The following is a 24,490-nucleotide window of genomic DNA, read 5'->3' as shown; positions in this document are numbered from 1 at the left end:
ACTGTGAATTGAGTATTTTAAGTTTCTGGATAGTTTATTTGCGAGTTGCCGGTTTGGGGTATATCTGTACGTTTGGGTGGAGTGCCGGGGGTAATGTGTGATGTTCACTCTCTGCTCGGGTTACCACCAGGCGGTGTTGTATTAAACAGACGGAGCCACTCGGACTTTAGACCGTGAACCCGAGTTCGACAGAGCGGCGTGGAGCCTGGAAATGTGGCGCTTTCTGCGATGGTGCATTCCGAACTTTGGGTGGATTTCCCTGACCTCAAAATCCATCGACAGCCTGCTACAGGGTGAGGAGGAGACTAGGCTGGGGAGCCTTGGGCTGGAGGCTCAACACGTTTTCAATGGGATTCTGTTTGGCTCTAACCCCACTTTCTGTTCCCAGGTGTGATCGCGGCTTGTGCTGTCTCTATCCTCAACCGTTTGCTGCGGATTCACCTTCACATCCAGAGCCTGAAGTAAGTTTCTTCGTTTTCTTTCCTGGGTATGGTGCAATCGGTTCCCCAAGAGAGACTTTCTGTCGGTTTTTATGCAGTTTGTGTCAAATTCCAAATCATCTTGAAGTGGTTATACGGAGAGGGGCGACAGACTGGTGTGAGGGGATGAACCTGAAAGATTTTAAATAGCCCCCTCTTCTGAGATATAGAGACGCAAAGTCTGCAGAACTGCTTTAGCAGCTGAGAATGTAGACCAAAGATTTATATTTGTGAATAAAATACAGTTTTTGCAATAAAGAAAGATTGTTTGCAATTGTATTAGTATTGTTAAAAAGGATTGCTGGGGTCTAGTGATTCCTTCCAGGACCTTCCTAATAAAGGGCTTATGCCCGAAGTTTAGACTGTCCTTCTCCTGGGATGCTGCCTGACCTGCTGTGCTTTTCCAGCGCCACGCTTTTTGACTCTAGTGGTACAGTCTCTACCTGTGAGGCCTAAGGTCAGAGTTCACAGAATGTCCTAACAGGTTGATAACAATAACCATCAGGTCATTGGAAATATTGTCCTCAAACCCCTTATCAGATTTTAAAAGGCTCTGGAGGTGTGGTGTAGTGTCCCTACCTCTGAGGCATAAGGTCAGGCTGCTCCAGAAGTGTGTTGTGACATAGAATCATAGAGATGTACAGAATGGAAGCAGACCCTTTGATGATACCGACCATGATACTCTAAATTAATCTAGTCCCATTTGCCAGCATTTGGCCCAAATCCCTCTAAACTCTTTTATTCATATATCCATCCAGATGCCTTTTAAATGTTGTATTTGTACCAGCATCCATCACTTCCTCCTGCAGCTCATTCCATACATTCACCACCCTCAGCGTGAAAATGTTACCCCTTAAGTTCTATTTGAATCATTCCCCCTTCATCATAAACACATGCCCTCTAGTTTTGGACTCGCCCGCTCCAGGGGAAAAGATCTTGTCTTTTCATCCTATCCATGCCTTCATGATTTTATGAACCTCTATAAGGTCACCCCTCAGTCTCCAACGCTCCAGGGAAAATAGCGCCAGCCTATTCAGCCTCTCCCTGTAGCTCAAACCCTCCAACTATGGCAACATCCGATTAGATCGTTTCTGAACCCTTTCAAGTTTCACAACATCCAACAGTGGCCTAACCAATGTCCTGTACAGCCACTACATGACCTCCAACTTCTATACTCAATGCTTTGACCAGTAAAGGAAAGCATACCAAACGCCGCCTTCACTATCCTATCTATCTGTGACTCCACTTTCAAGGAACTGTGAACCTGCACTCCAAGGTCACTTTGTTCAGCAACACTCCCCAAGACCTTACCATTAAGTGTATAAGTCATGTCCTAATTTGCTTTCACAAAATACAGCACCTCAGATTTTTCTAAATTCAAATTCTTCTGCCACTCCTTGGCCCTTTGGCCCATTGGCCCGTCTAATCAAGATCCCGTTGTACTCTGAGGTAACCTTCTTTGCTGTCCACTACACCTCCAATTTTAGTGTCATCTGCAAACTTACTAACCATACCTCCTATGTTCGCATCCAAATCATTTATATTTATAAAAGGCACTGATCCTTGTGGCACACCGCTAGTCACAGGCCTCCACTACCACCCTCTGTCTTCTACCATTGAGCCAGTTCTGGATCCAAATAGCTAGTTCTACCTGTATTCCATGTGATCTCACATTGCTAACCAGTCTACCATGAGGAACCTTGCTGAATGCCTTACTGAACTCCATACAAATCAGATCCATTGCTCTGCTCTCATCAATTCTCTTTGTTATTTCTTCAAAAAGCTCAAATGACGTTAGACACAATTTCCCACACGCAAAGCCATGTTGACTATCCCTAATAAATCCTTGCCTTTTCAAATATATGTAAATCCTGTCCCTTAGGATTCCCTCCAACAACTTGTCCACCACCAGGCTTGCTGGAGTATAGTTCACAGCTTTTCCTCATCACCTTTCTTAAATAGTGGCACCACATTAGCCAACTCTGAGCAAGTTGATTTGCCAGCAAGTTCCAATTTAAGTTCAATATGCAAATTTGGCATATTTATAAAAATAATAGAGAAGTTGAGAAGGAATCTCCGGGTTGGTGAGGCTATCAGCGGAGTTGTGCAAGTTATCTATCAGAATTGATATGGTATATCTCCCTTGGCATAAGTTGCTAGGTGATTTTTTTTATGTTAAAAGTGACATTCACATCTAAACTCACAGTTATTTTGGTAGAGTATCTACAGCAATATTAATAAGGAAAGGCCTCAATGCAACTGGAATAATTGTTCTTGTCTTTGTTTTACTAGTCATATTTAACATAATGCACCACTGGTGGTAACACCTATGTTCACTCACCCCTTTAATGAAACCCTTCAAAACCTGTTCCATACCTCTGTGTGACAATCTTTTGATACCACCATCCAATAGTACCGTCAGCAGATCCTATCCACCTCACTATAACTTTAACATCCACGCCATCTGAAATTCATGGAGCAGTGTGAAGGAGTTGCTGCAGTCAGAAATACGTGGCAATAGTCTGACATGCAAGACTGATCGCCCAGTTCACGTTAAAGTGGTTGACTCTTTTCTCATCCATTATTATCTTGTAACTCTGAGATTGAATGAAGTAAGAGCTGAAGTAAGGATTTTGTCCTCTCTCCAGTGTACTCCTGGCAATAAAACCATGGCTGATCTGATTTGACCTTAACTCAGCTTTCCTGCCAGACACATGATCCCTGCTTTCCTTGTCAATACAAAAACCAAAACAACTTTTTGGGCTCAATATTGAGTTCAGTACCTTCAAATTGTGAACCCATTCATTCCCTTGCTTTAGCTTTGCTACATTCTCTGTCGCCATATCTTCTCTCCCCTCCCTTCATTCCAGTGAGACTGTCTGTTCTTTCCAGTCTGACAGTTAGACACAGCACAGTTCTACCCTTTTCGCATTCTGATCACTTAATCTGAACTATCAACATCCTTTCTCCCCCAGCAGTCCAACCACCACCCCCCCAACCCCCAACCCAACCTATCGCATAAATGCAGCCCTCTCCACACTTCATTTTGGCTCTGATAAAAAGACATTAGATTCAACATTAGCTTATGTTTTCTCCATGGATGCCTGCCTGATCTACCGTGATCTCCAGCACATTTTGTTTTCATCAAAACATCCTTGAGTACTGTTTCATTGCAGCATACTTTACAAAATCTCACACCCTCAATACCACATTTCCAGATATGTCATCCATTTCTTTATTGTAGTTGTCAGTTATATTGTCACACTCCTCATTGTAGCAGTTTCTGATATATCTCACAACTACAATGGTACTGTCTCTGAAATGCTAAGCTCCTCAGTATGATAGTCTTTGACCCTGCATCCTTGTTGCAGCACGCTGATACATTGCATACTTTAATAGACATGTCAAGCTACTCCCATAATATGAGACATGTTCCATTTTTGGCTCCATGGGTCAGGCCCAGCGTAGAAAATTTAGAATAACGTACATCCTGTTTTCTTCCCCCAATTCCTCATTTGTCTCACATATCATGTGACAACCAGACACAGTAGTTCCTGTTTATGTTTTTGAGAATCAGAACTAACTATTCTTATCTCAAATGAAGACAGAGTGTTTAAATGTTCCAAATTTTGTATGGTACACTACTTGCATTTACTGAGGAATTCAAACCCTTTCAAATTCTGCTTTGGAATTTTAATATCTAAGGCGATATGTAACAGTTTGGAGAAAGCAGAAAGGTTTATCATTTTGTCCAGCACAAGTGATGGTTTTTAACTGAATACAGTGCTCTCTTAGCTGACCTCTATCACTCTCTTTCCAAAAACCTGATGCCATCCAAAACTCTGGCTGTATCCTCTCGCACCAAGTCCTGTAAACCCATCATTCCAAAGGTCACTGAGCTGTAAAAGCTCCTAGTGCTGCAACAGCTCAAATTTAACATTCTCAACTTTGTGTCAAGATTACTTCTTTTGTTCCTAATTAACACTGTATGGTCCTGCAACCTTTCATTAATTCTGCATTCCTCCAACTCTAACCATTTGTGTGTCCCCATCTTCCTTTATCCTACTGTTGGCAGCTCTGCCTTCAGCAGACTGAATCCTGAATTCTGGAATTTGCCAACCCTTACCTTACCAAACCTCTGAAATTCTCTCTCTTCTTGTGGGACACTCCTTAAAACCTGTTTTTTTTTATCAAGTTTTTGCCACCTGTCTCCTTTCTTGGATCAGTGTCAATTTCTTGAAGTAATCACCTGTAAAATGACTTTTTGCTATGTTAAAGGTACTATATAATGTAGGTTGTTATGGAATAAATACTGGGCAATCGGTTACATGTGGTATAATCATTAACTTTGAACAGAGAAGTATCTTTGTGACTGAGACATTAACTTCAATTTTGGAAACAAAATGCTTCCTATCCAGTTTACAGTTTACTGTTCCTCCTCACCCAGTTCATTTTCTTTGTATGCTTTGAAGATATTCCCCACACTCCCTAAAACTACTTATGGCTCCATTTCTTAACACAGTTGAACATATGACCTAGGAGCAGGACGAGGCCACTCAAACCTACTCTGTCATTCACTAAGATCATGGCTAGTCAGATTATTCCATGTTCCCGTCTCCCCCGTAACCTTTCACTTTTTCTTGTTAATCATGAATCTCTGCCTTGAAAATAGTCAAAGACTCTGATCCCGAGTAAAAAATGAGGTCTGTAGATGCTGGAGATCACAGCTGCAAATGTGTTGCTGGTCAAAGCACAGCAGGCCAGGCAGCATCTCAGGAATAGACAATTCGACGTTTCGAGCATAAGCCCTTCATCAGGAATGAGAGAGAGTAGCCAAGCAGGCTAAGATAAAAGGTAGGGAGGAGGGACTTGGGGGAGGGGCGATGGAGGTGGGATAGGTGGAAGGAGGTCAAGGTGAGGGTGATAGGCCGGAGTGGGGTGGGGGCGGATAGGTCAGGAAGAGGATTGCAGGTTAGGAGGGCGGTGCTGAGTTGAGGGAACCGACTGAGACAAAGTGGGGGGAGGGGAAATGAGGAAACTGGAGAAATCTGAATTCATACCTTGTGGTTGGAGGGTTCCCAGGCGGAAGATGAGGCGCTCCTCCTCCAGCCGTCGTGTTGTTACTCCTCCACCGGCAGAAAAAAACACCTCCATCCCCCATCACGAAGGACTCAAAGCCCACCGCTTCTTCCTTTCCCGCCGCACCAACCAGTACCCTTCCACTGACACCCTCCTTCGACTGACTGAACTGGTCCTCACCCTGAATAACTTTTCTTTTCAATCCTCCCACTTCCTCCAAACTAAAGGAGTTGCCATGGGCACCCGCATGGGCCCCAGCTATGCCTGCCTCTTCGTAGGATATGTGGAACAGTCCATCTTCCGCAACTACACTGGCACCACCCCCCACCTTTTCCTCCACTACATCGATGACTGTATTGGCGCTGCCTCGTGCTCCCACGAGGAAGTTGAACAGTTCATCAACTTTACTAACACCTTCCACCCCGACCTCAAATTCACCTGGACTGTCTCAGACTCCTCCCTCCCCTTCCTAGACCTTTCCATCTCTATCTCGGGCGACCGACTCAACACAGACATCTATTATAAACCGACTGACTCCCACAGCTACCTGGACTACACCTCCTCCCACCCTGCCCCCTGTAAAAACGCCATCCCATATTCCCAATTCCTTCGTCTCCGCCGCATCTGCTCCCAGGAGGACCAGTTCCAACACCGCACAGCCCAGATGGCCTCCTTCTTCAAGGACTGCAGATTCCCCCCAGACGTGATCGACGATGCCCTCCACCGCATCTCCTCCACTTCCCGCTCCTCCGCCCTTGAGCCCCGCTCCTCCAACCGCCACCAAGACAGAACCCCACTGGTTCTCACCTACCACCCCACCAACCTCCGCATACAACGTGTCATCTGCTGCCATTTCCGCCACCTCCAAACGGACCCCACCACCAAGGATATATTTCCCTCCCCTCCCCTATCAGCGTTCCGCAAGGACCACTCCCTTCGTGACTCCCTCGTCAGATCCACACCCCCCACCAACCCAACCTCCACCCCCGGCACCTTCCCCTGCAACCGCTAAAACTTGCGCCCACACCTCCACACTCACTTCCCTCCAAGGCCCCAAGGGATCCTTCCATATCCGCCACAAGTTCACCTGTACCTCCACACACATCATCTATTGAATCCGCTGCACCCGATGTGGCCTCCTCTATATTGGTGAGACAGGCCGCTTACTTGCGGAATGCTTCAGAGAACACCTCCGGGCCGCCTGGACCAACCAACCCAATCACCCCGTGGCTCAACACTTTAACTCTCCCTCCCACTCCACCGAGGACATGCAGGTCCTTGGACTCCTCCACCGGCAGAACATAACAACACGACGGCTGGAGGTGGAGCGCCTCATCTTCCGCCTGGGAACCCTCCAACCACAAGGTATGAATTCAGATTTCTCCAGTTTCCTCATTTCCCCTCCCCCCACCTTGTCTCAGTCGGTTCCCTCAACTCAGCACCGCCCTCCTAACCTGCAATCCTCTTCCTGACCTCTCCGCCCCCACCCCACTCCGGCCTATCACCCTCACCTTGACCTCCTTCCACCTATCCCACCTCCATCGCCCCTCCCCCAAGTCCCTCCTCCCTACCTTTTATCTTAGCCTGCTTGGCTACTCTCTCTCATTCCTGATTAAGGGCTTATGCTCGAAACGTCGAATTGTCTATTCCTGAGATGCTGCCTGGCCTGCTGTGCTTTGACCAGCAAAACATTTGCAGCAAAGACTCTGATCCCACCCACTTTTGAGGAAGAGCTTTCTAAAGACTTGCAGCCCGCTGTCAGGGAAAAATAAACCTCACCATATCTCAGTCATAAATGGTTTAACTCTGATTCTGAATGCTCCCAGAAGAGGAAGCAATCTTTCCACATCCACATCCATATCAAGGCCATTTAGGGTCTTGTATGTTTGAATCAAGTTACCTTTTACTCAGCTAAACTCTATTAGATACAAGCATTGTCTGTCCAATCTTTCCTTAGAAAACAATCCAGCCATTTTCTGTATTAGTATCGTAAAAGTGTTTATGTGTTTACATGTTTTCTTAAATAAGGAGACCAAGACTGTAACCAGTATGGCAGGTATGGTCTCACTAATGCCACATACAACTGAAGCTCCCTACATTTGTGTTAAATTCCTCTCTCAGTCACTATATTTCCTCAGCAGTTTCTTTTCTTATCCCACAAAGTCACTTCTAAGACTGTATTCTTCCTAATCAACATCTATATGCTGTCTTTCAATAATGTCTTCAAGAAATTTGAGATCCTCCTTTGTATGTGCACTAAGCTTTATCTCTCTTCTATTAGCATTAGCTCCGGAGTCACAGTTGACGTGTTTGATTGTCAGTCTGATCTTTGATCTTGGATGATTCATAACGTCCAGCAGATCAATGTACAACATTTTACACCCTACCTCTTCTTCTGTTTTGATGATCAGTTGCTGTAAGGCCATCCTTGTTCAAATGAGATATTCATCCAGTGCCTTGCCTTGATACCTTGAATGTTTACGAACATGTGGCAACTATAGAGTCATAGAGATGTACAGCATGGAAACAGATCCTTCGGTCCAACCCATCCATGCCGACCAGATATCCCAACCCAATCTAGTCCCACCTACCAACACCCGGCCTCTATCCCTCCAAACCCTTCCTATTCATATACCCATCCAAATGCCTCTTAAATGATGCAATTGTACCAGCCTCCACCACTTCCTCTGGCAGCTCATTCCATACACACACCACCCTCTGTGTGAAAAAGTTGGCCCGTAGGTCTCTTTTATATCTTTCCCCTCTCACCCTAAACCTATGCCCCCTAGTTCTGCACTCCCCCATCCCAGGGAAAAGACTTTGCCTATTTACCCTATCCATGCCCCTCATAATTTTATAAGGTCACCCCTCAGCCTCCGATGCTCCAAGGAAAACAGCCCCAGCCTATTCAGTCTCTCCCTATAGCTAAAATCCTCCAACAATCCTAGCAACATCCTTGTAAATCTTTTCTGAACCCTTTCAAGTTTTGCAACATCTTTCTGATAGAAAGGAGACCAGAATTGCACGCAGTACTCCAACAGTGGCCTAACCAATGTCCTGTACAGCCGCAACATGACCTCCCAACTCCTGTACTCAATACTCTGACCAATAAAGGAAAGCATACCAAACGTCTACTTCACTATCCTATCTACCTGCGACTCCACTTTCAAGGAGCTATGAACCTGGACTCCAAGGTCTCTTTGTTCAGCAACACTCCCTAGGACCTTACCATTAAGTGTATAAGTCCTGCTAAGATTTGCTTTCCCAAAATGCAGCACCTCACATTTATCTGAATTAAACTCCATCTGCCACTTCTCAGCCCATTGGCCCTGTCAAACAAGAGTGAGGAATTATCCCAGTTTCATGGCATATATTCATTATATAAAACCAGGAGATTAAACAAAATTTAATTCATGTCATTGATTTTAGTGGATCTTTCTGTGTGGAATACAGCTGCCACATTTGCAAATGTAAACAATAAATAATTGCGTGTACAGTGCTTTGATTATCTCTGAGAGAGAATCCATGAGACAGTTGTGTTCTGCAGTAGTTGTTTGCTACTTCTTGTTTATAGAATGGTGGAAAATATTTAAATAGCAATAAAAAAATTGAGATTTCATCCCTTTTCATCCTGAGAAATCATTGGAAACAGAGGAGAGGGAACAGGGAGTGTTGGCATTTATATCTCATCTCACCCTGATGAGAAAGCACGATGGAAGACAGTCATCCCAGAACCATTCTCTGGCCCTGCCAGCAACAGACTAGGAGTGCAGTCAAACCAGGAACTCTCTAGGCTTCTGTAGTATGAAGGCATTCAAGAGTGTGGGAGGAAAAAAAAAGCTTGAATCAATGATGAGGAAAATCTGCCATTTTATTGTTTCAGTGAACCTACCCGAGCTGGGGTCAGAGCTGCAAAATTGAATTCCCGGCAACAAATTCTGGATTCTCTATATTTTTGCATCCTGACTGTCCTGTTCTCTGTTGTGGGATACAGAGTATCTTCCCTGATAGTACTCGAATTCTCCCTTCGAATAATTTCTACGCTACTTTCCAACAAAGATGTAAGTTTCTTTGGTCATATTATGTTCCACAAGGTGACACACACAGTCAGTGAACAATATCCATACAGATCTCTGCTCATCCAGAGTATAGGGTTCAAAGGTCACATAGGTAATCAGTCACCTCGATACTGTTATAACTTCGGGAGATAAGAGCTAATGGTGAATTCTGGGCGAAGTACATGTTGGTTTTTACTCATGCCTCATGCCATTTTTGCGTGACTCATTCTGGTCTGTGAGCCATTAGTTGCAGGATCTCACAGGAACTGCATAATATTTTAAGTTTTAAACATTAACCATCTCACCAGACACAAATTCGATTCCCCCTCTTCAATAGGCAGAACATTCACCTGAGCAAAGCCCCCACTAACTTAGGTTCTTTCACAGAGTGAGTGGTATGTTCCCAGCTGGAAGTGGGGCTCAGCTGTTCCTGTCCCAAATGAGGTCAACACCTCGCAGCCTTGCAAATGGGGGTCTCTGTATGGGAGGCAGGAGCAGGAATCCTGATTTTTATCTTTCACAATCCCAGATGTGTCCACATCAGTTTAACCCCTGCTATTAGCTCAACCATGTAGTGCAGAGCAGTCATCAGACTTGGAATCATACTGTGTAGCTTAGTATATTTATCAGCTGGGCCATTTGATCAGAATCAGTCAAGAGCTGAGTTAGTGCAGACATGAAAATTGCAAGAGTACAATCTAAGGACCAAGCTGAAGGAGATGGACTTTTAAGTCTTTGAAACTAACTGAGAGGAGTATTCACAGAATTAAATAATAATTGAAAATCAAAACAGAAACTCAGGAACATCACAGACAATTGATTGCAAGCACTAAACAGATACAGGGTATAAGTCGGTAAATGGGCACATTGTGACCAGAGGCAACAGGGGTACAAAGTGACAGGCAATTGTTTCTTGTCTTTAAAGTTAATTTGCTATTAAGTTGAAAACAGACAGATATAAAAAGTGTAAGACTGAACTTTTAAACTGGTTTTCAGGGAACCTCTAGGACACAGACCTTCCTATTATGCCAGTTCTCTGTGGGTTGTGGAATGACGACCAGCCTAAGCTTCCTGAATGATGGGGCTCCTCACTCGACGCTAAGCTTGGTGCTCAGTGCTAGCCTCGCCAGCCTCCTCATGTGGTATGTTTGGAAACTGGCAAAGCACATCAACACAATGTATGAATTACACAGTAAGGAGCGATACTGTGGGGTATGCATCCTCCTCCTGACCACCTGGCATCAGATTCCTAGGCTGCTGCGCAATGCCTTGAAGGTTGTGTTCATCGTGGCAGACACAGCAGCCATCTTCCTCATTAACAGCGACTTCATCACCACATCCGAGGCAATAAGATTTTGGACTCCCCTTACCATCTGCTACACCCTGCTGATTATCTACATGCAAGGTGAGAATTGACAGTATAGTGACAGAGGAATTAGTAATTTACTAGAATGATAGCAAGAAAGTGAAAGGGGGAAGCCATGGCCATCTATCCTTACTCCACAGTGACTTAATGGACTACCTGGTGTGACACCGTGCTATACAGATTCACAAGGTTCCAGTTTCTATAAACTGTTTGTGTTGAGTTGACTGATCTAAACTAAAGATGACTGTTGGAGTTTTGGTATCTCAGGATTAAAGCACATGGTGGTGGTGGTGGGAGGGGGCGGTGCGGTTCTTGTGATGCAATGGTGATGTCTCTATCTCTGAGCTAGGATGTCCAGATTCAGGTGCCAGGGGGGTTGGGAATAAATCAGACAAGGTTCTAAGCCTGATCAGTGTCCAGTATTCCTTTTATCCTAACAAGTCATATTGCTTGGCAGCGATGGAAAACCCCTAATGTGGTAACCAGTAGTTGTGAAACCTAAGCCACAGGAAGGAGTTTATGTCCTCAGGAAAAGAAAGGGTAAAATGGGACAAAATGTAAGAATTCTGTCAAAACTTCAGTTTGACCTCCCTTCTTTGAAAGCAAGATCCTGTTGATTTCTATTCTTGTTAACTGGCTATTTAATATAAGGTTCCCCAGTTGACCCTTCAGTGTACTGTTGTATGGCCCTGCTGTTTCTATAATCTATGGAAACTTTGAAGTATAGAAGTTTAGAAGGAATTGTAAGCTAAGAGAGGCAAGTGCAGTATGAGTTATATTCAGCAAAAGGGACATGGTCTTTGCAACCATGAAGAGAAATAATAAGAACCAGGAAGATTTTAGAAGATGGTGAAGCCCTAAGCTGCCTCACTGATGTTTCCTTTGTCTAATGCACAGCTCTGCTGTGTAACATCCCAGCCTTGCTCTCTCCCTCCTATTCATAGCAGAACCTTTAGCTTTCTTATTGATACACTTGGTTATTCCTTGCTAAACAACCCATCCATCCACTTTTAAAAAATCTTTGACCCAGCTGTCACGTATTAAGTTCTTCCTTTTGTGATTAGTGTTTCTTTTCTCTGTCCCTATTGGGTAGTATTAACACAGAACTGCACAATACAAAGATGGCTCATTCTGTCTAACTGATCAATGGCAATTTTTATACACCACACTGTAATCCTAGTAGAGTCAAAGCCCCAACTTCACACTGAGATATCATGTTGTGTGGAAATATCACGGTGCAAATTGGGACAGACTTCAAACAGATCTAGCAACTCAAGACTGGGCATTCAAGAGGCACTGTGGACAATCAACTGCAACAGAACTATACTCCAGTATAATCTGTAACCTCATGGCCTGGTATATCTATTTATCATCAAGCCAGGGGATCTACCCTGGTTCAATTTAGAGTGTATGTCCAGAGCATGTTAATGACATCTTCCAATGGGTTCAGATTTAAGCTCTGTAGTTCTGCCACATCCAGTCTTGAATGGAGGTGGACAATTAAATAAATCGCTGGAGGAGGAGGCTCCAGAAGTATCCCCATCCTCAATTATGGAAGAACCTAACATATTAGTGCAAAAGACTAGGCAATCTTTAGCCAGAAGTGCTAAACAGATGATGTTATGGACTAAACCAGACCATTCAAAACATTCTTAAGCAGGCAGCTCAGACCATACTTTGCAATTTGTTTCAGTGAGTGTACAGTGAAATTACCCAGATTAAGTTAGCTACTAGATTTTAAAACAGACAAAAATTTATTCACAAAATTACACAATGAAACATAAAGAACCCCTACAGAACTCAACCTATCCAACTAAACTTAATTATACTGTTCTGAATATACACAACAAGCAAACTCCGTATAAAAACCAGTATAAATAGAACGTATGCTTACAGGTTGAAGCTGAAGGGCAGAAAGAGAGAGAAAGAGAGAGTTTCCACGCAGCTCCCTGTTGAACTTCCAACCAACTCAAGACTGAACTAAAACTGCTCTGCTCAGCTCAGCTAGAGAGCTGACCACTCCTCTTTCATTATACAGGTCACTTCTAAAACTTTGGCTTGAAGTCTCATCAGTTTACATATAAACAAAAGGCCTCTCAAAATCCTTTTCAGCTCTGTACCAGATTGATTGGAGCCCAGCCCAGTTTATTGCCACTTTGAAAAAAAGCAAGGACATAGTCTCCTTGAGCCAAAAAAGGGACTAGCTTTGTGACAATTATCCATCTTGGTCTTGACCAATGGTCCCCAGCATCACAGATACCAGTCATCAGCCAATTCATTTCATTCCAAATGATATCAAGAAATAGTCAGAGGCACTGGATACTGCAAAGGCTTGAGGTCTTGACAACATTCTGGCCATACTACTGAAGTCTTGTGCTTCAGAACTTCCAATCCCCTAACCAAGCTCTTCCAGTATAGTTATAACACTGGCATCTCCCTGACAATGTGGAAAATTGAACAGGTATGTCCTATACACAAAAAGCAGGACAAATCCAACCCAGCCAAATACTACTCCATCAGACTACCTTGATCATGAGTAAAATGGTGGAAGCCATCATCAACAGTGCTATCGAGCAGCACCTTTTCAGCACTAAGGTGAACCAATTTGGGTTCTGCCCGAACCACTCAGCACCTGACCTCACTACAGCCTTGGTTCTAATATCGTCAAGAGAGCTGGATTGCAGAGGGGAGATGAAAGTGACAGCCCTTCACATTGAGGCTGCTGTTGACTGAGTGTGGCACCAAGGAGCTGGAATGAATGGGTATCAGGGGCAAACTCTCCAATGGCTGGATTGTATCTGGAACATAGGAAGATGGTTGTTTTTGTTGGAGGTCAGTTATTTCAGCTCCAGGGCATCTCTGCAGAAGTTCCTCCGAGTTGTATTCTAGGCCCAAACCATCTTCAGCTGCTTTATCAATAACCTCCCCTCTATCATAAGGTCAGAAGTCATGATGTTGTCTGATGATTGCACAATGTTCAATACCATTCCCAACTCCTCAGATTTCGAAGCAGTGCAAAAGGATCTGGACAATGTCCAGGCTTTGGCTAACACCTGGCAAGTAACATTTGTGCCACACAAATGCTAGGCAATGACCATCTCCAATAAGAGACAATCTAACCTCTGTGCCTTGACATTCAATAGTGTTACACTCACTAAATCCTCCACCATCAACATTGACCAGAAACTCAACTGGACTTACCACACAAACAAGTGGCTCCAAGAGCAGGTCAAAGGTCAGGAATATTCTGGAGAGTAACCCACCTCCTGACTCTCCATTGTGATGGAATACTTCTCACTTGTCTGGATAAGTGCACCTCCCAACAACACTCAAGAAGTTTGACAGCATCCAGGACAAAGCAGCCCACTTGATTGGCACCATGGTCACAAACATCCACTCCCTCCACCACCGACACTCGGTCACAGCAGTGTGAGCTATCTACTAGATGTACTGCAGAAAATCACCAAATATCCTCTAAGAACACCTTCCATACCCTTGACCACTTCCATTTAGAAGGACAAAGGCAGCAGATACATGAGAACACCACCACGTGCAAGTTCTCCTCCAAGCCACTCACCATCCTGACTTGGAAATATAATCAACATTCCTCAGTGTGACTGGGTCAAAATGCCAGAATTGCCTCCCTAAGGACATTGTGGGTCTACCTACAGCACATGGACTGTAGAGGTTCAAGAAGGCAGCTCACTACCACATTCTCAGTGGCAACTAGGAACAGGGAATAAATTCTGGCCAATGATACCTACGTCCCATGAGTGAATTAAAAATACACAAGGCTCATTTCGCCATGTTTATCTCAATCCATCAACATATCCATCTATTCTTTTCTCCCTCATCTGTTTGTCTAGCTTCTCCTTAAATTCATCTATCCATGCTACTCAGTTCAATTACTTAATGTGGTAGAAAGTTCTACGTTCTTACCAATCTCTGGGCTATGAGTTTCTAGTTAATTTCTTATTTGATTTGATTTATTATTGTCACATGTACTGAGATACAGTGGAAAGTATTATTTTGCTTACTAACCAGACAAATCATACCTTGCATTAATTCATCACGGTAATAGAACAGAATAAAGTGTTACAGCTGCAGAGAATTGGATTTATAGTGACTACACTATATCAATGGTCTATAACTTTGAATTCACCCCCTCTCCCCTCCTCACAAAGTGGAAATATCTATTCTAAATCTACCCCATCTGACCCCTTCATAATTTTAAAGGCCTTAATCAGATAATTGCTCAGGTATTTCTAGAGAGAAGGATTCAACATGTTCAGTCCTTCATTAGAACATCTCAGCTCCGCACCATCATGCCTATTTTTAAAACTCTCAAACTTGTTTTCAAATCACTTCACAGTTTTGTCTTCTCTCTGTCATGATATCAGCAATCTTCTCATTTTGACCACCTGAACATTCCTGATTTTAATTGCTCCATAGTTGGTGGTAATACCTTCAGCTGCTTAGGGCCTTGAATTCTCTTTTAAAACCTCTATGCCTTTTGACCACTCTTTCCTCCTTTAAGATATCACTTACTTAAAACCCATTTCAACTAAGGTCATCTGCCCTGATTTCTCCTTGTATGGCTTGGTGTCTCATTTAGTTTTATAATGCTCCTGCAAAGTGCTTTGGGACCTTCTTTTATGTTAAATGCGCTGTACAAATGCAAGCTGTGGTTGTAAATTATGTTTTGTACTTTCTCCAGTTTTTTGACATTTTTTTCTTGGAAGACCAGAAAAGTCTTTCAGTGCAGTTCAATGGAATTTCTGTATAACAAAAAATCTCTGCTTTTTAATTTGTTTCCTCTTTAGTTTTGTTAAAATGTTTAAATGGCTTTGTTAACCTACTTTACTAATTGGAATGACTCGTGAATCTGTACCTTTAAAAATTCCCAGATTTGTAAATGACCTTAGAACTCTTTTAAATTGAACAATTCGATGGTGCAAACCTTTCTATTTTGGTGCCATTGTAAATGATCTCTTTATTTTTCAGAGGAGCAGAAGCAGAATCCAACTGAGCAAACTGTCTATCAGACAGTGGGTGTGAGGATGGGTGGGCTGCTGATTTTGACCCTGACTATTGGGAAGTGGATGGACGTGTTGCATGTGATCTTATCACTGATCGGAGAGCTGTTATGTCTTTTTCAAGCAGGGCAAATGCGGGAGGCCTGCAGACAACAGGTACATAAGGCAGTAGTTTCTCAGCTTGTCCTTCATATCAGGTGATTAGATCAGACCACATCTTCGAGTGAGGTGGAAACCCTTCAGATGTTGATTAGCAGAAAACACTGTCCAAGAAGCTGATTTTGTACACAGCTTTGAAAGACACATAAAGATTTAGTCCAAGATTTAGTCTCCTCACTGTACCTAATTTCTTGTCTGTGTTTTAGACACTTAGTTATTTTTAAAGTTGATGCTGTGTCTATATTTCTGTTTGCATTTCCTCATGTAATGTCATTCATGTATCTCTTCGTTAAATACAAGAACACAGTAATATTGATGAGAAAGGACACATTTTGTCCAAAGCTTTGTGTCTTGGACCCATCAGACCAATTTGCACTAATACCAATGTCAGGTAAAATCAACATTTATACTGTAGCAGAGACGAGTGTTGATTGGTTGACAAGAACACTCTGATTGTTAGAGGTGTTGTAGCGGAGAATACACCAGATAATGATAACTGACAGTTGATGGTTATGTTTTATTTAAATTTTCAACCAGGCAGATTGATTCTGATTGTTCATAGCAATGCCTTGAGAAATGAATCAGCGAATGACTGCCGTGTATCTTGTTGAGTTGAAACAGGTGCAGTGTGTATTGATCTGGTCTCTGTCTGCAAAGAACAGAGCCCAGTGTAATAATAATAATAATAATAGTAATAGTAATATTATGTAAGGTCCTGTTCTTACCAGTTCTGTGTTCACTGCTTGCAGACCAAACTCCAGTTGTTGACACAGATGTTCATATTTGCCTGTACACAGAAGCCATGTTCACTTTCATCTATTTGCATGCACTCTTCCTTCCATATTTACATACGTGAAGATTTATTGGACAGATTACCTGTTCTGGTGTTACGTGTCTTTTCTATGTTTAGATATGAAGCTTTTCATTCTTTAAGGTTTCCAAATCTATCAATACAATCCAGTTGAAAGAAAGTCTGAGAAATAATTTTCAAATTCACCTGTTAAGTTAATGGTGAACAGCTTGTACTTGGATACTAAACCTGAAGAATAGTTTACACCTTCAGTGACAGGGGTGAGGGCAAATTTATTTTTAAAAAAAAACAAAGTACTTAGATTCATATAATGAGTTTCATAACTATGGATGTCTCAAAGCACCTGATACCCAATTAAGTACATTCTGAAGGGGTAGTCACTGGTGCAAGTGAGAAGTTAGCAGCCAGTTTGCACATAGTAAACTCTCACAAATAATAATGTGATAATGAAAAGACAATCTGCCTTTGTGATGTTTATTGAGAAATAAATATTGTCCAAGACACTCAAAATAGTGTCTATAATCTATTTCACTTCATATTAGAATTTAACTTGCGTGGGGAGTTGAACCCTGAACATTTGAGTCCGATGTGAGAGTGCCACCAACTGAGCCAGAGTTGACACATTAAAATATCATTAAACAAACATAAATTATATTTTACAGGATTCCTCAGGAGCCAATCACAGTACCACAGCCTTCAGTACCACAATAAGATCAACCCAGCAGCGTGCACAGCAGAGGTCAAGAGCATCTGACACATAACCTGTGGATGACTATAGAGATGTCAGCTGAATGAGAAATGGACCCAGATCCAGCACTCAGACTTGCTGATTTAGCAGCCTGCTGCAGCTTGATCAGTTCTGAGCTTCAGCTCCTTTCAATTAATGTTTACTTGGCTGTTTGTACACTATAGAGTCTTGGAGAAAGGGGAATTGGTTGCGAACAGTCATACTGGGAAAACTATCTTTCTCTCAATATTAGTGTTTATTGCTATGTATAATTGAAAACTGAAAGCATAGCAGAAAATGTCAGTTTTAAGATTATCAATGTCTCATTATCATATTATTAATAATATGGGTAGTTTAGCTGGGGAGTGAGCATTTCATCTTGAAGCAACATTTCAAAGCCCCAGTTGGTCACAAATGGCCAATTCACACTGTTTGCTGCTTAATTAGTAAATCCGACAACCACCCCAGACCCCTTCTTCACCTACATGCTCTGTGGGTGATGGCTGCGATAATAAAATGAGAAGATACCATGTCTGGTCCTCTGATTTTGCAGTAAGCATCTACCTGATTGGGAGCAGTGCTAATGGTACTACAATGAACATAAGCATCCAGAGGCAGAAAAGTAAAAAATGAAATTGCCAAAAATCACTGCTCAAAAATGAGGTGAGGAATGGGATCATTGGTTTCAGTTTTAATTCTCCCAAGAGTCAAACACTGCTGATACTCAATATCTAGGTTGGTGGGGGGGGGGTGATACTGAAAGGGTAGGAAGTGGAAAATTGGATGAAAAGGTTATGAACTCAGTAATATGGCACCTAATAGTGATTTAAAGTGAATTAGTCTAGTTACCTGGCCATTAGTTGTTTGTGTCTATACCCAGTTTGCATCAGGGATATTTTGTATAAAGTTAATGAAAGTGTATCAGTGGATACTGTCAGATGACTGCATTGTCAGTGGAATTGCACTAGTATGCTGCTGTGAATGGATGCACCCCTGTGAGTGTAATACTAAGCAAATCCCAGAAGGCTCTTTGACCCAGAACCTAGGTGACTGCCAATCTGTGCATCCAAGAATTTGGCAGCTTTGCAAATGCTGAGTTTTACTTTATTCTGTGGAAACTCAATTGTATTTGTGAAGTAAAGCAAAGAACACTGGATGGTGGAGCTCTGAAACAAATACAGAAATTGCAGCAAATTGTGGGGAGAAAGCAGAATTAACATTTTGAGTTCTGATGAAGACTCACCGAACCCAAGACGTTGCTGAGTTTCGCCAGCAATTTCTGTTTCTGTTTCTGGGTATTTGTGACTCATTTTTTTTGCAGACTAACTTTCAGCAACCCCATTGGATTCTACAAGACACAGAGTGATGAAAATCAGAGTGTGTTAAAGAATTGCATTTTCCTAATGATATTAGGGAAGGTGTGGATTTTCCAGCAGAAATCGCTCGTAATTATATCATCTGTCCACTGGATGGCAGGGCTAATTCAGTTCAGTTTATTTTGTTAAAATATTATTTGTCACATTTCCAATTTCCTTCGCTGCCCCCTCTCTTTCAGAACCTGCTATAGAAATACTGGGACAAGATAGGACTTGACTCTGAATGCAGAAGAGATATTAATTGTTCGTGGAAATGTAATGTTGCTGCATTGCAGACAAGTCTACAGGAAATGTACACATGGAGAAGGAAAGAATGCCCAGGCAAAGTTCCATCACCAAATTCAATTAAATAAAAGCAGAAACTCCTAAGCAACATAACAGATTTTCAGCTGAAGGAAAATCATGCAATCAAACAGTATTATGTTTTTATTGGAATCCTGCATTGGTAAAATGTCCTTATTCTTTCAGATGCCAGCATATATAGTATAAGATTTTCAAGGTTCATGTATTCCTTTTTATCTGTTACAGCCCTGATAGCATAAGGATTCACTCCACTAAAATCTTACATAAATAAATGTGTGATAACACATTAGATGTATCTGGAGTGAGTTTTGTGTTGTTAAATCAAATTAATACAAAAATATATGCATTTATATCAATGTATTTCATTACCATAATGTGTCTTCCAGCCAAAGAAGTACATTTGCAAGGTAGTCATTATTGAGAATGTGAAACACTGTTATCACACAAGATAGTTAGAGAAGCAGGTTTTTAAAAAAGACTAAAATGACCTCTTATGATTAAGCACAGAATTTATCCAATTAACGAATTTCATAAATGCAGTGGTGCAAATTATCCAGTGGTCACTTGTGAAAGTACTTGTCTATTTTGCAGCAACAGCTCATTCCAGGCAGCAGGAATTAAAATTAGTTGATCTGATCTGGTATAGAGAATGACGTGAAACACACTGATGGTCAATGTCTCAAAATGTCTGTCGTCAATCCCATCAGCATAACCTTCGCCTGTAAATGTAGTAAGCCAGGGACATGGCACCCAGCAGGAGTAACGTTCCACAGCAAGCTCGGAAGACAGTATGTTCAGGCTCTTCCTTCTTAGCAAAACGCTCTATGAAACCAGACTGAGGAAAAAAAGAAGCACAGTTCTCGTGTGAAGAAATCGTTGTTTTATATTATTACCTTATCATGTGATTCAAGAATACCCCAATCTGTGCAGCAAAACAGCAATGAAATGAATGACCAGTTCTTCATGCTGTTAATGCAAAAAAGATTATTAACCAGGAGAATTCTATTGTCATTTTCAAACAATTGTCATTTGGGAGCTTTGTGTTCACTAATTTAGTCCTGCCTGTGTTTCTATGTTTTGAAATTCAATAATTATTTACATATTGCGCCCACTTCTCTTGACTCGAAAAAAGTTGGATTTGGGTGATTGCGAACAAGGGGATTTGCGCATGTGTTGACTCGAGTAAAGTTGGATTCGCTCCCAGCCCAACTGCTTGTTCTGTGGTGCTGTGGAGTCCATGGACCACGTGTATATTGGGTGTAGGCGTTTGCACTCCCTTTTTGGATTTTCTGAAAAACCTTCTCCTCTGCTTTTGGTTGCACTTCAGTCCCTTGCTCCTGATCTTCGGGCACCCGGTACGGAGGAGGGAGGGCAGGTCTGAAGACCTCCTCGTGGGTCTGCTCCTGGACCTGGCCAAACTGGCCATAAACAGGTCCAGGCAGCGGGCCATGGAGGGGGTTGTTAGGGCCGACCACCTGCCCCTCTTCCGCAGTTACGTTAGAGCCCGGGTGTCCTTGGAGAAGGAGCACGTGGTGTCCACCAACACCCTGGAGTTGTTCAGGGAGAGGTGGGCGCCGCAGGGAGTGGAGTGCATTATTTCCCCCTCCAACTCTATTTTGATTTAGTCCCTGCTCTCCCCTTCACTGTTTGATCACACAGCATTGCCCTTTGATGTGAAGGGCACTGCTTGTCACTGGCCACTTGGGTGTTTTCCTATCTTCCTGTGGTGGAAATTGAATAAAGATTCATGCACTTTGTGTCTCTCACTGTGTCTCACACCTGCACACACACACCATGGGTGCTGGGGAAAAAATAAGCACTACCGCAATTAGGCGGTAGTGTGGGGGTTAAAAAAAAGAAAAAAAAAGTTGGATTCGGGTGATTGCGGACAAGGGGGTTTGCGCATGTGTTGAACTCTTGTTCTGTCTGTACTTGGCGCAGCCGACATTTTACCATTCAATGAGGTATTTTAGAAACTTTACCCACCCATTTTATCAATGGGCGAGGTGTAACATTTGCAGTTTATTTGAGATGAGCCACCAAGTGTGCAGGGAAGCTGGATTTCATTCATAAGTAAGGAGGTCACATGTAATAAAAAGCTAGCTTCTTAGAAATTGAGATACCAGTTGTTGCTTTTCTAACATAGAGCCATTGAATGGTTACAACACAGAAGATGGCAATTTGACCTGTGGCATCCATACTGGCTACCTGAAAAAACAATCCTACTTCCAACCTTTTCTCCTGTGAGTTTTCTAATTATTTTCTATGCAAATAATTATCCAGTTCCCTTTTGAAAACCGTGATTGAATCTGTCACATTCCCAGGCAATGCAATCTAGATCACAATCACTCGCTACACAAAAAGATTTTCCTCCTGGTCTTTTTGCCACTCACCTCAATCTTGTTTCCTCTGCTCTCAATCATTCCACCAATAGGAACTGCTTCTCCATCCAGCCCCTTCAAGATTTTGAAAACCTGTATCAAATCTCTCAATCTTCTGGAATGGTCTCCTTAATCTATCCACACAAGTGAAGTTTTTCATTCCTGGAATCATTTTAATCTTTAAAAAATGATGTGAAGGCAGTAGAAATTTAAGTATGTATCCAGATTTAGATACAGGTCACCAGCTGAAGCCAATGTGTTACAAAGGTTCACCATTTTTTTTTTGATTTTGAACCCCATGCCTCCATTTACTAAGCCCAGCATCCCATATGCTTTATTAACCATTTTCTGAACCTGCCCTTCTACCTTCATTGACTTTTGCAAATGTATGGTAGGTATCTTTGCTTTCACACTTCCAGCAGAATTATATTCTTTATATTGTCTCCTTGTTCTACTTCCAAAGATATCCCTTCTTTAAAATTCATCCACTACATGACTGCCTATTCCATCAACCTTTTATATAATCGTTTAAAGTTTGCCACTATCTTCCGCACAGTCCACATTACTTTCAGTTTGAGGTTAGCTACAAATTTTGAAATTGTGGTCTGCCACCAAAGACAATGTCATTAATATAAATCAAGAAAAGCAGTGGCCCATTATAGCTTCCTCTGATCCAAAAAGCATCTATTCACTACAACTCTCTACTTCCCTATCACTCAGCCAGCTTTGTATCCAAGCTGCCACTGTCCCCTTTTATTCAATGGGCTTTCCCAACTTTCCAGTAACATTAAAGCAAGTGGAGTAAATCAGAGAGTGTTTCAGTGATGGGTGAGGGTTATTAGATTCCCTACAAAGGCCCAGCAAGTCCACACTGACCCTCCGAAGAGTCACCCACCCAGATCCATTCCCCTATCCTATATTTACCCCTGACTAATTCAGTTAACACTATGAGCAATTTAGCATGGCCAATTCACCTGACCTGCACATCTTTGGATTGTGAGAGGAAACCAGAGCACCCAGAGGGGACCCATGCAGACACAAGGAGAATGTGCAATCACCCAAGACAGGAATCAAACCTGAGTCTCTGGTGCTGTGAGGCAGCAGTGCTAACCATTGTGCCACCCTGAGGAGTGTTACAGTGAAGGATGTTGATAATAGGAGTGTTACAACGAGGACGTGTTCTGCAGTTTTCTTTTCTCTCTTTGTTCACTGTTAATCTTCCTCAATGTCTTCAGTCAATGTTTTTATTTGTATTTTTATTAAATGGTTGTGAGGGCAGGATATACTCAAGAACTTAGAGTGCTGAAAGATCCAGTCAAGTGGGTTACAGGATGCAATTAAGATGATGAATGAGATTACAATTAATCGATTAATTTATCTGGTGTATTGTTAGTTTAGTTATAGTTGTTTGGGACATGATTGAGGAGTGATCATGTCTGTATGTTGCTGTATGTTACTTTTTGAGAGAATTCACCTTTAAAGACGCCATGTACTGTGTGTACAACGTTGTGACACTTCCTGACCAGTTAGTTTGTTATGACCGTGCAACTTGTACACACAAATCAATTGGTTTGCTATAATGTCTGCTTCATAACTTATGTGTTTTACTGTTTAAAATAAACTAACCAAAGAAGTTAATCAATCCATGACAATCCCTGATCGCCAGACCATTATCAATAAAATGAACTATGTCTGTTTGAATCTATTTTTGATGGGATAAATGTGTTGGCATATCTCAATTGATATATAAGCCAAGTGTAAAATAACCAATTTGAAAGGTGAAAAATGCAAAAACATAACTTGACCAATGATGAACTGTCAATGGCTCGATATGTCACAGCTGGCACAAGGTATCAAACAGGTTCTCTTACTAAAAAGAAAGTAAGTGACCCAAACCAAAAAAAAGGCTTGTGTCTGTTTGGGTACAGATAATTATAAGTCATGCAGTGTGTGGAATGTCACATTGTTTGGAATCAGACTGAATCAAGGTGAAGGAACATATTACACTTTTCATTATTTATTTGTTAAATACAAGTAACAATAAATCATTCCATTAAATTTAATTCAAATTCCAGCCTGGAGGCAAGTCAAACCACGAACACACTGATTGGTGCAGCTTCTCAGAACCTCATTGTTGCTAGACGGTAAGCTACATGATGATTAGGACATTTAAACAATTCGATTCCATCAGAGCCACTGAATGAGAGCTATTTATTTCAGTGATACTTACCCATCCTCCCTTTTCTTTAATATGTGGACACACTTTTCTCTCCACATACTGACCCACATTGAATTCCAGCTCCTCGAGCACAGACTCCATGCCATTCGCCTGGCAGTGTTTGGCCAGCTGCCCTGCCAGGACATAAATGGAAAGTATCCCACTCCAGGTCAGCTCCTTCTTTTGCCAAGGTTTCTCTGGTTGGAAATGCTCATCCAACAACTTGAATAAGTAATCGCAGGCGTCATCAGAACAAACTTCCCTGAAAATCCGGGGCCATCGCTTAAAGAAGATGGGATATTTCTCCAGGAGATCATCACCTGCATGTCTCAGGGCTGCTGAAGCCTTGCTGGGAGCTGGTTTTGATGTCCTTCCAGTCACATACCTGATGTAATCCTGTGACATTACATAGGCCTCCCTCACTACATGATCATGGCTTTGTTCTGATTTCATTTGAAGTGGCCACAGCCTGTGAAATCTGTTTGGTGGCTGAGCTA

General features: G+C 42.2%; 2 protein-coding genes across 4 annotated transcripts; one reads left to right on the top strand and one right to left on the bottom strand.

Annotated features, from left to right (window-relative positions):
• Positions 1 to 206: 206 nt before the first annotated feature.
• Positions 207 to 19,759, top strand: tmem82 (transmembrane protein 82). 3 transcript variants are annotated; one of them, XM_060852092.1, is made up of 6 exons: positions 207 to 293; positions 389 to 461; positions 9,442 to 9,619; positions 10,613 to 11,021; positions 15,987 to 16,174; positions 17,651 to 19,759. In XM_060852092.1, the coding sequence occupies exons 1-6, from the start codon at positions 212 to 214 to the stop codon at positions 17,747 to 17,749; spliced, it is 1,029 nt and encodes a 342-aa protein (XP_060708075.1). In that variant the 5' UTR covers positions 207 to 211; the 3' UTR covers positions 17,750 to 19,759. The 3 variants fall into 3 exon arrangements, with proteins under 3 accessions (XP_060708075.1, XP_060708077.1, XP_060708078.1); XM_060852094.1 differs by lacking the exon at positions 9,442 to 9,619; XM_060852095.1 differs by lacking the exon at positions 15,987 to 16,174.
• bcl2l16 (BCL2 like 16) lies at positions 19,504 to 24,490 on the bottom strand. The gene is made up of 2 exons (XM_060852096.1): positions 24,006 to 24,490; positions 19,504 to 20,229 (listed from the first exon to the last, which is right to left on the bottom strand). Exons 1-2 carry the CDS (start codon positions 24,444 to 24,446, stop codon positions 20,098 to 20,100), a joined length of 573 nt encoding a protein of 190 aa, XP_060708079.1. The 5' UTR covers positions 24,447 to 24,490; the 3' UTR covers positions 19,504 to 20,097.

The sequence above is a fragment of the Hemiscyllium ocellatum genome, chromosome 37, assembly GCF_020745735.1.
Source record: "Hemiscyllium ocellatum isolate sHemOce1 chromosome 37, sHemOce1.pat.X.cur, whole genome shotgun sequence".
In the NCBI taxonomy this organism is placed as follows: Eukaryota; Metazoa; Chordata; class Chondrichthyes; order Orectolobiformes; family Hemiscylliidae; genus Hemiscyllium; species Hemiscyllium ocellatum.
This window is presented reverse-complemented; position numbering and strand designations above follow the sequence as displayed.

Excerpts from the sequence above, each read along its gene's own strand:
- tmem82 (XM_060852092.1), top strand. The coding sequence starts at position 212 with ATGTGGCGCTTTCTGCGATGGTGCATTCCGAACTTTGGGTGGATTTCC. Across the intron at positions 462-9,441 it reads CTTCACATCCAGAGCCTGAA|TGAACCTACCCGAGCTGGGG; the intron begins GTAAGTTTCTTC and ends TTATTGTTTCAG. Across the intron at positions 9,620-10,612 it reads CGCTACTTTCCAACAAAGAT|GGAACCTCTAGGACACAGAC; the intron begins GTAAGTTTCTTT and ends ACTGGTTTTCAG.
- bcl2l16 (XM_060852096.1), bottom strand. The coding sequence starts at position 24,446 with ATGAAATCAGAACAAAGCCATGATCATGTAGTGAGGGAGGCCTATGTA. Across the intron at positions 20,230-24,005 it reads TTAAAGAAAAGGGAGGATGG|TCTGGTTTCATAGAGCGTTT; the intron begins GTAAGTATCACT and ends TTTTTTCCTCAG.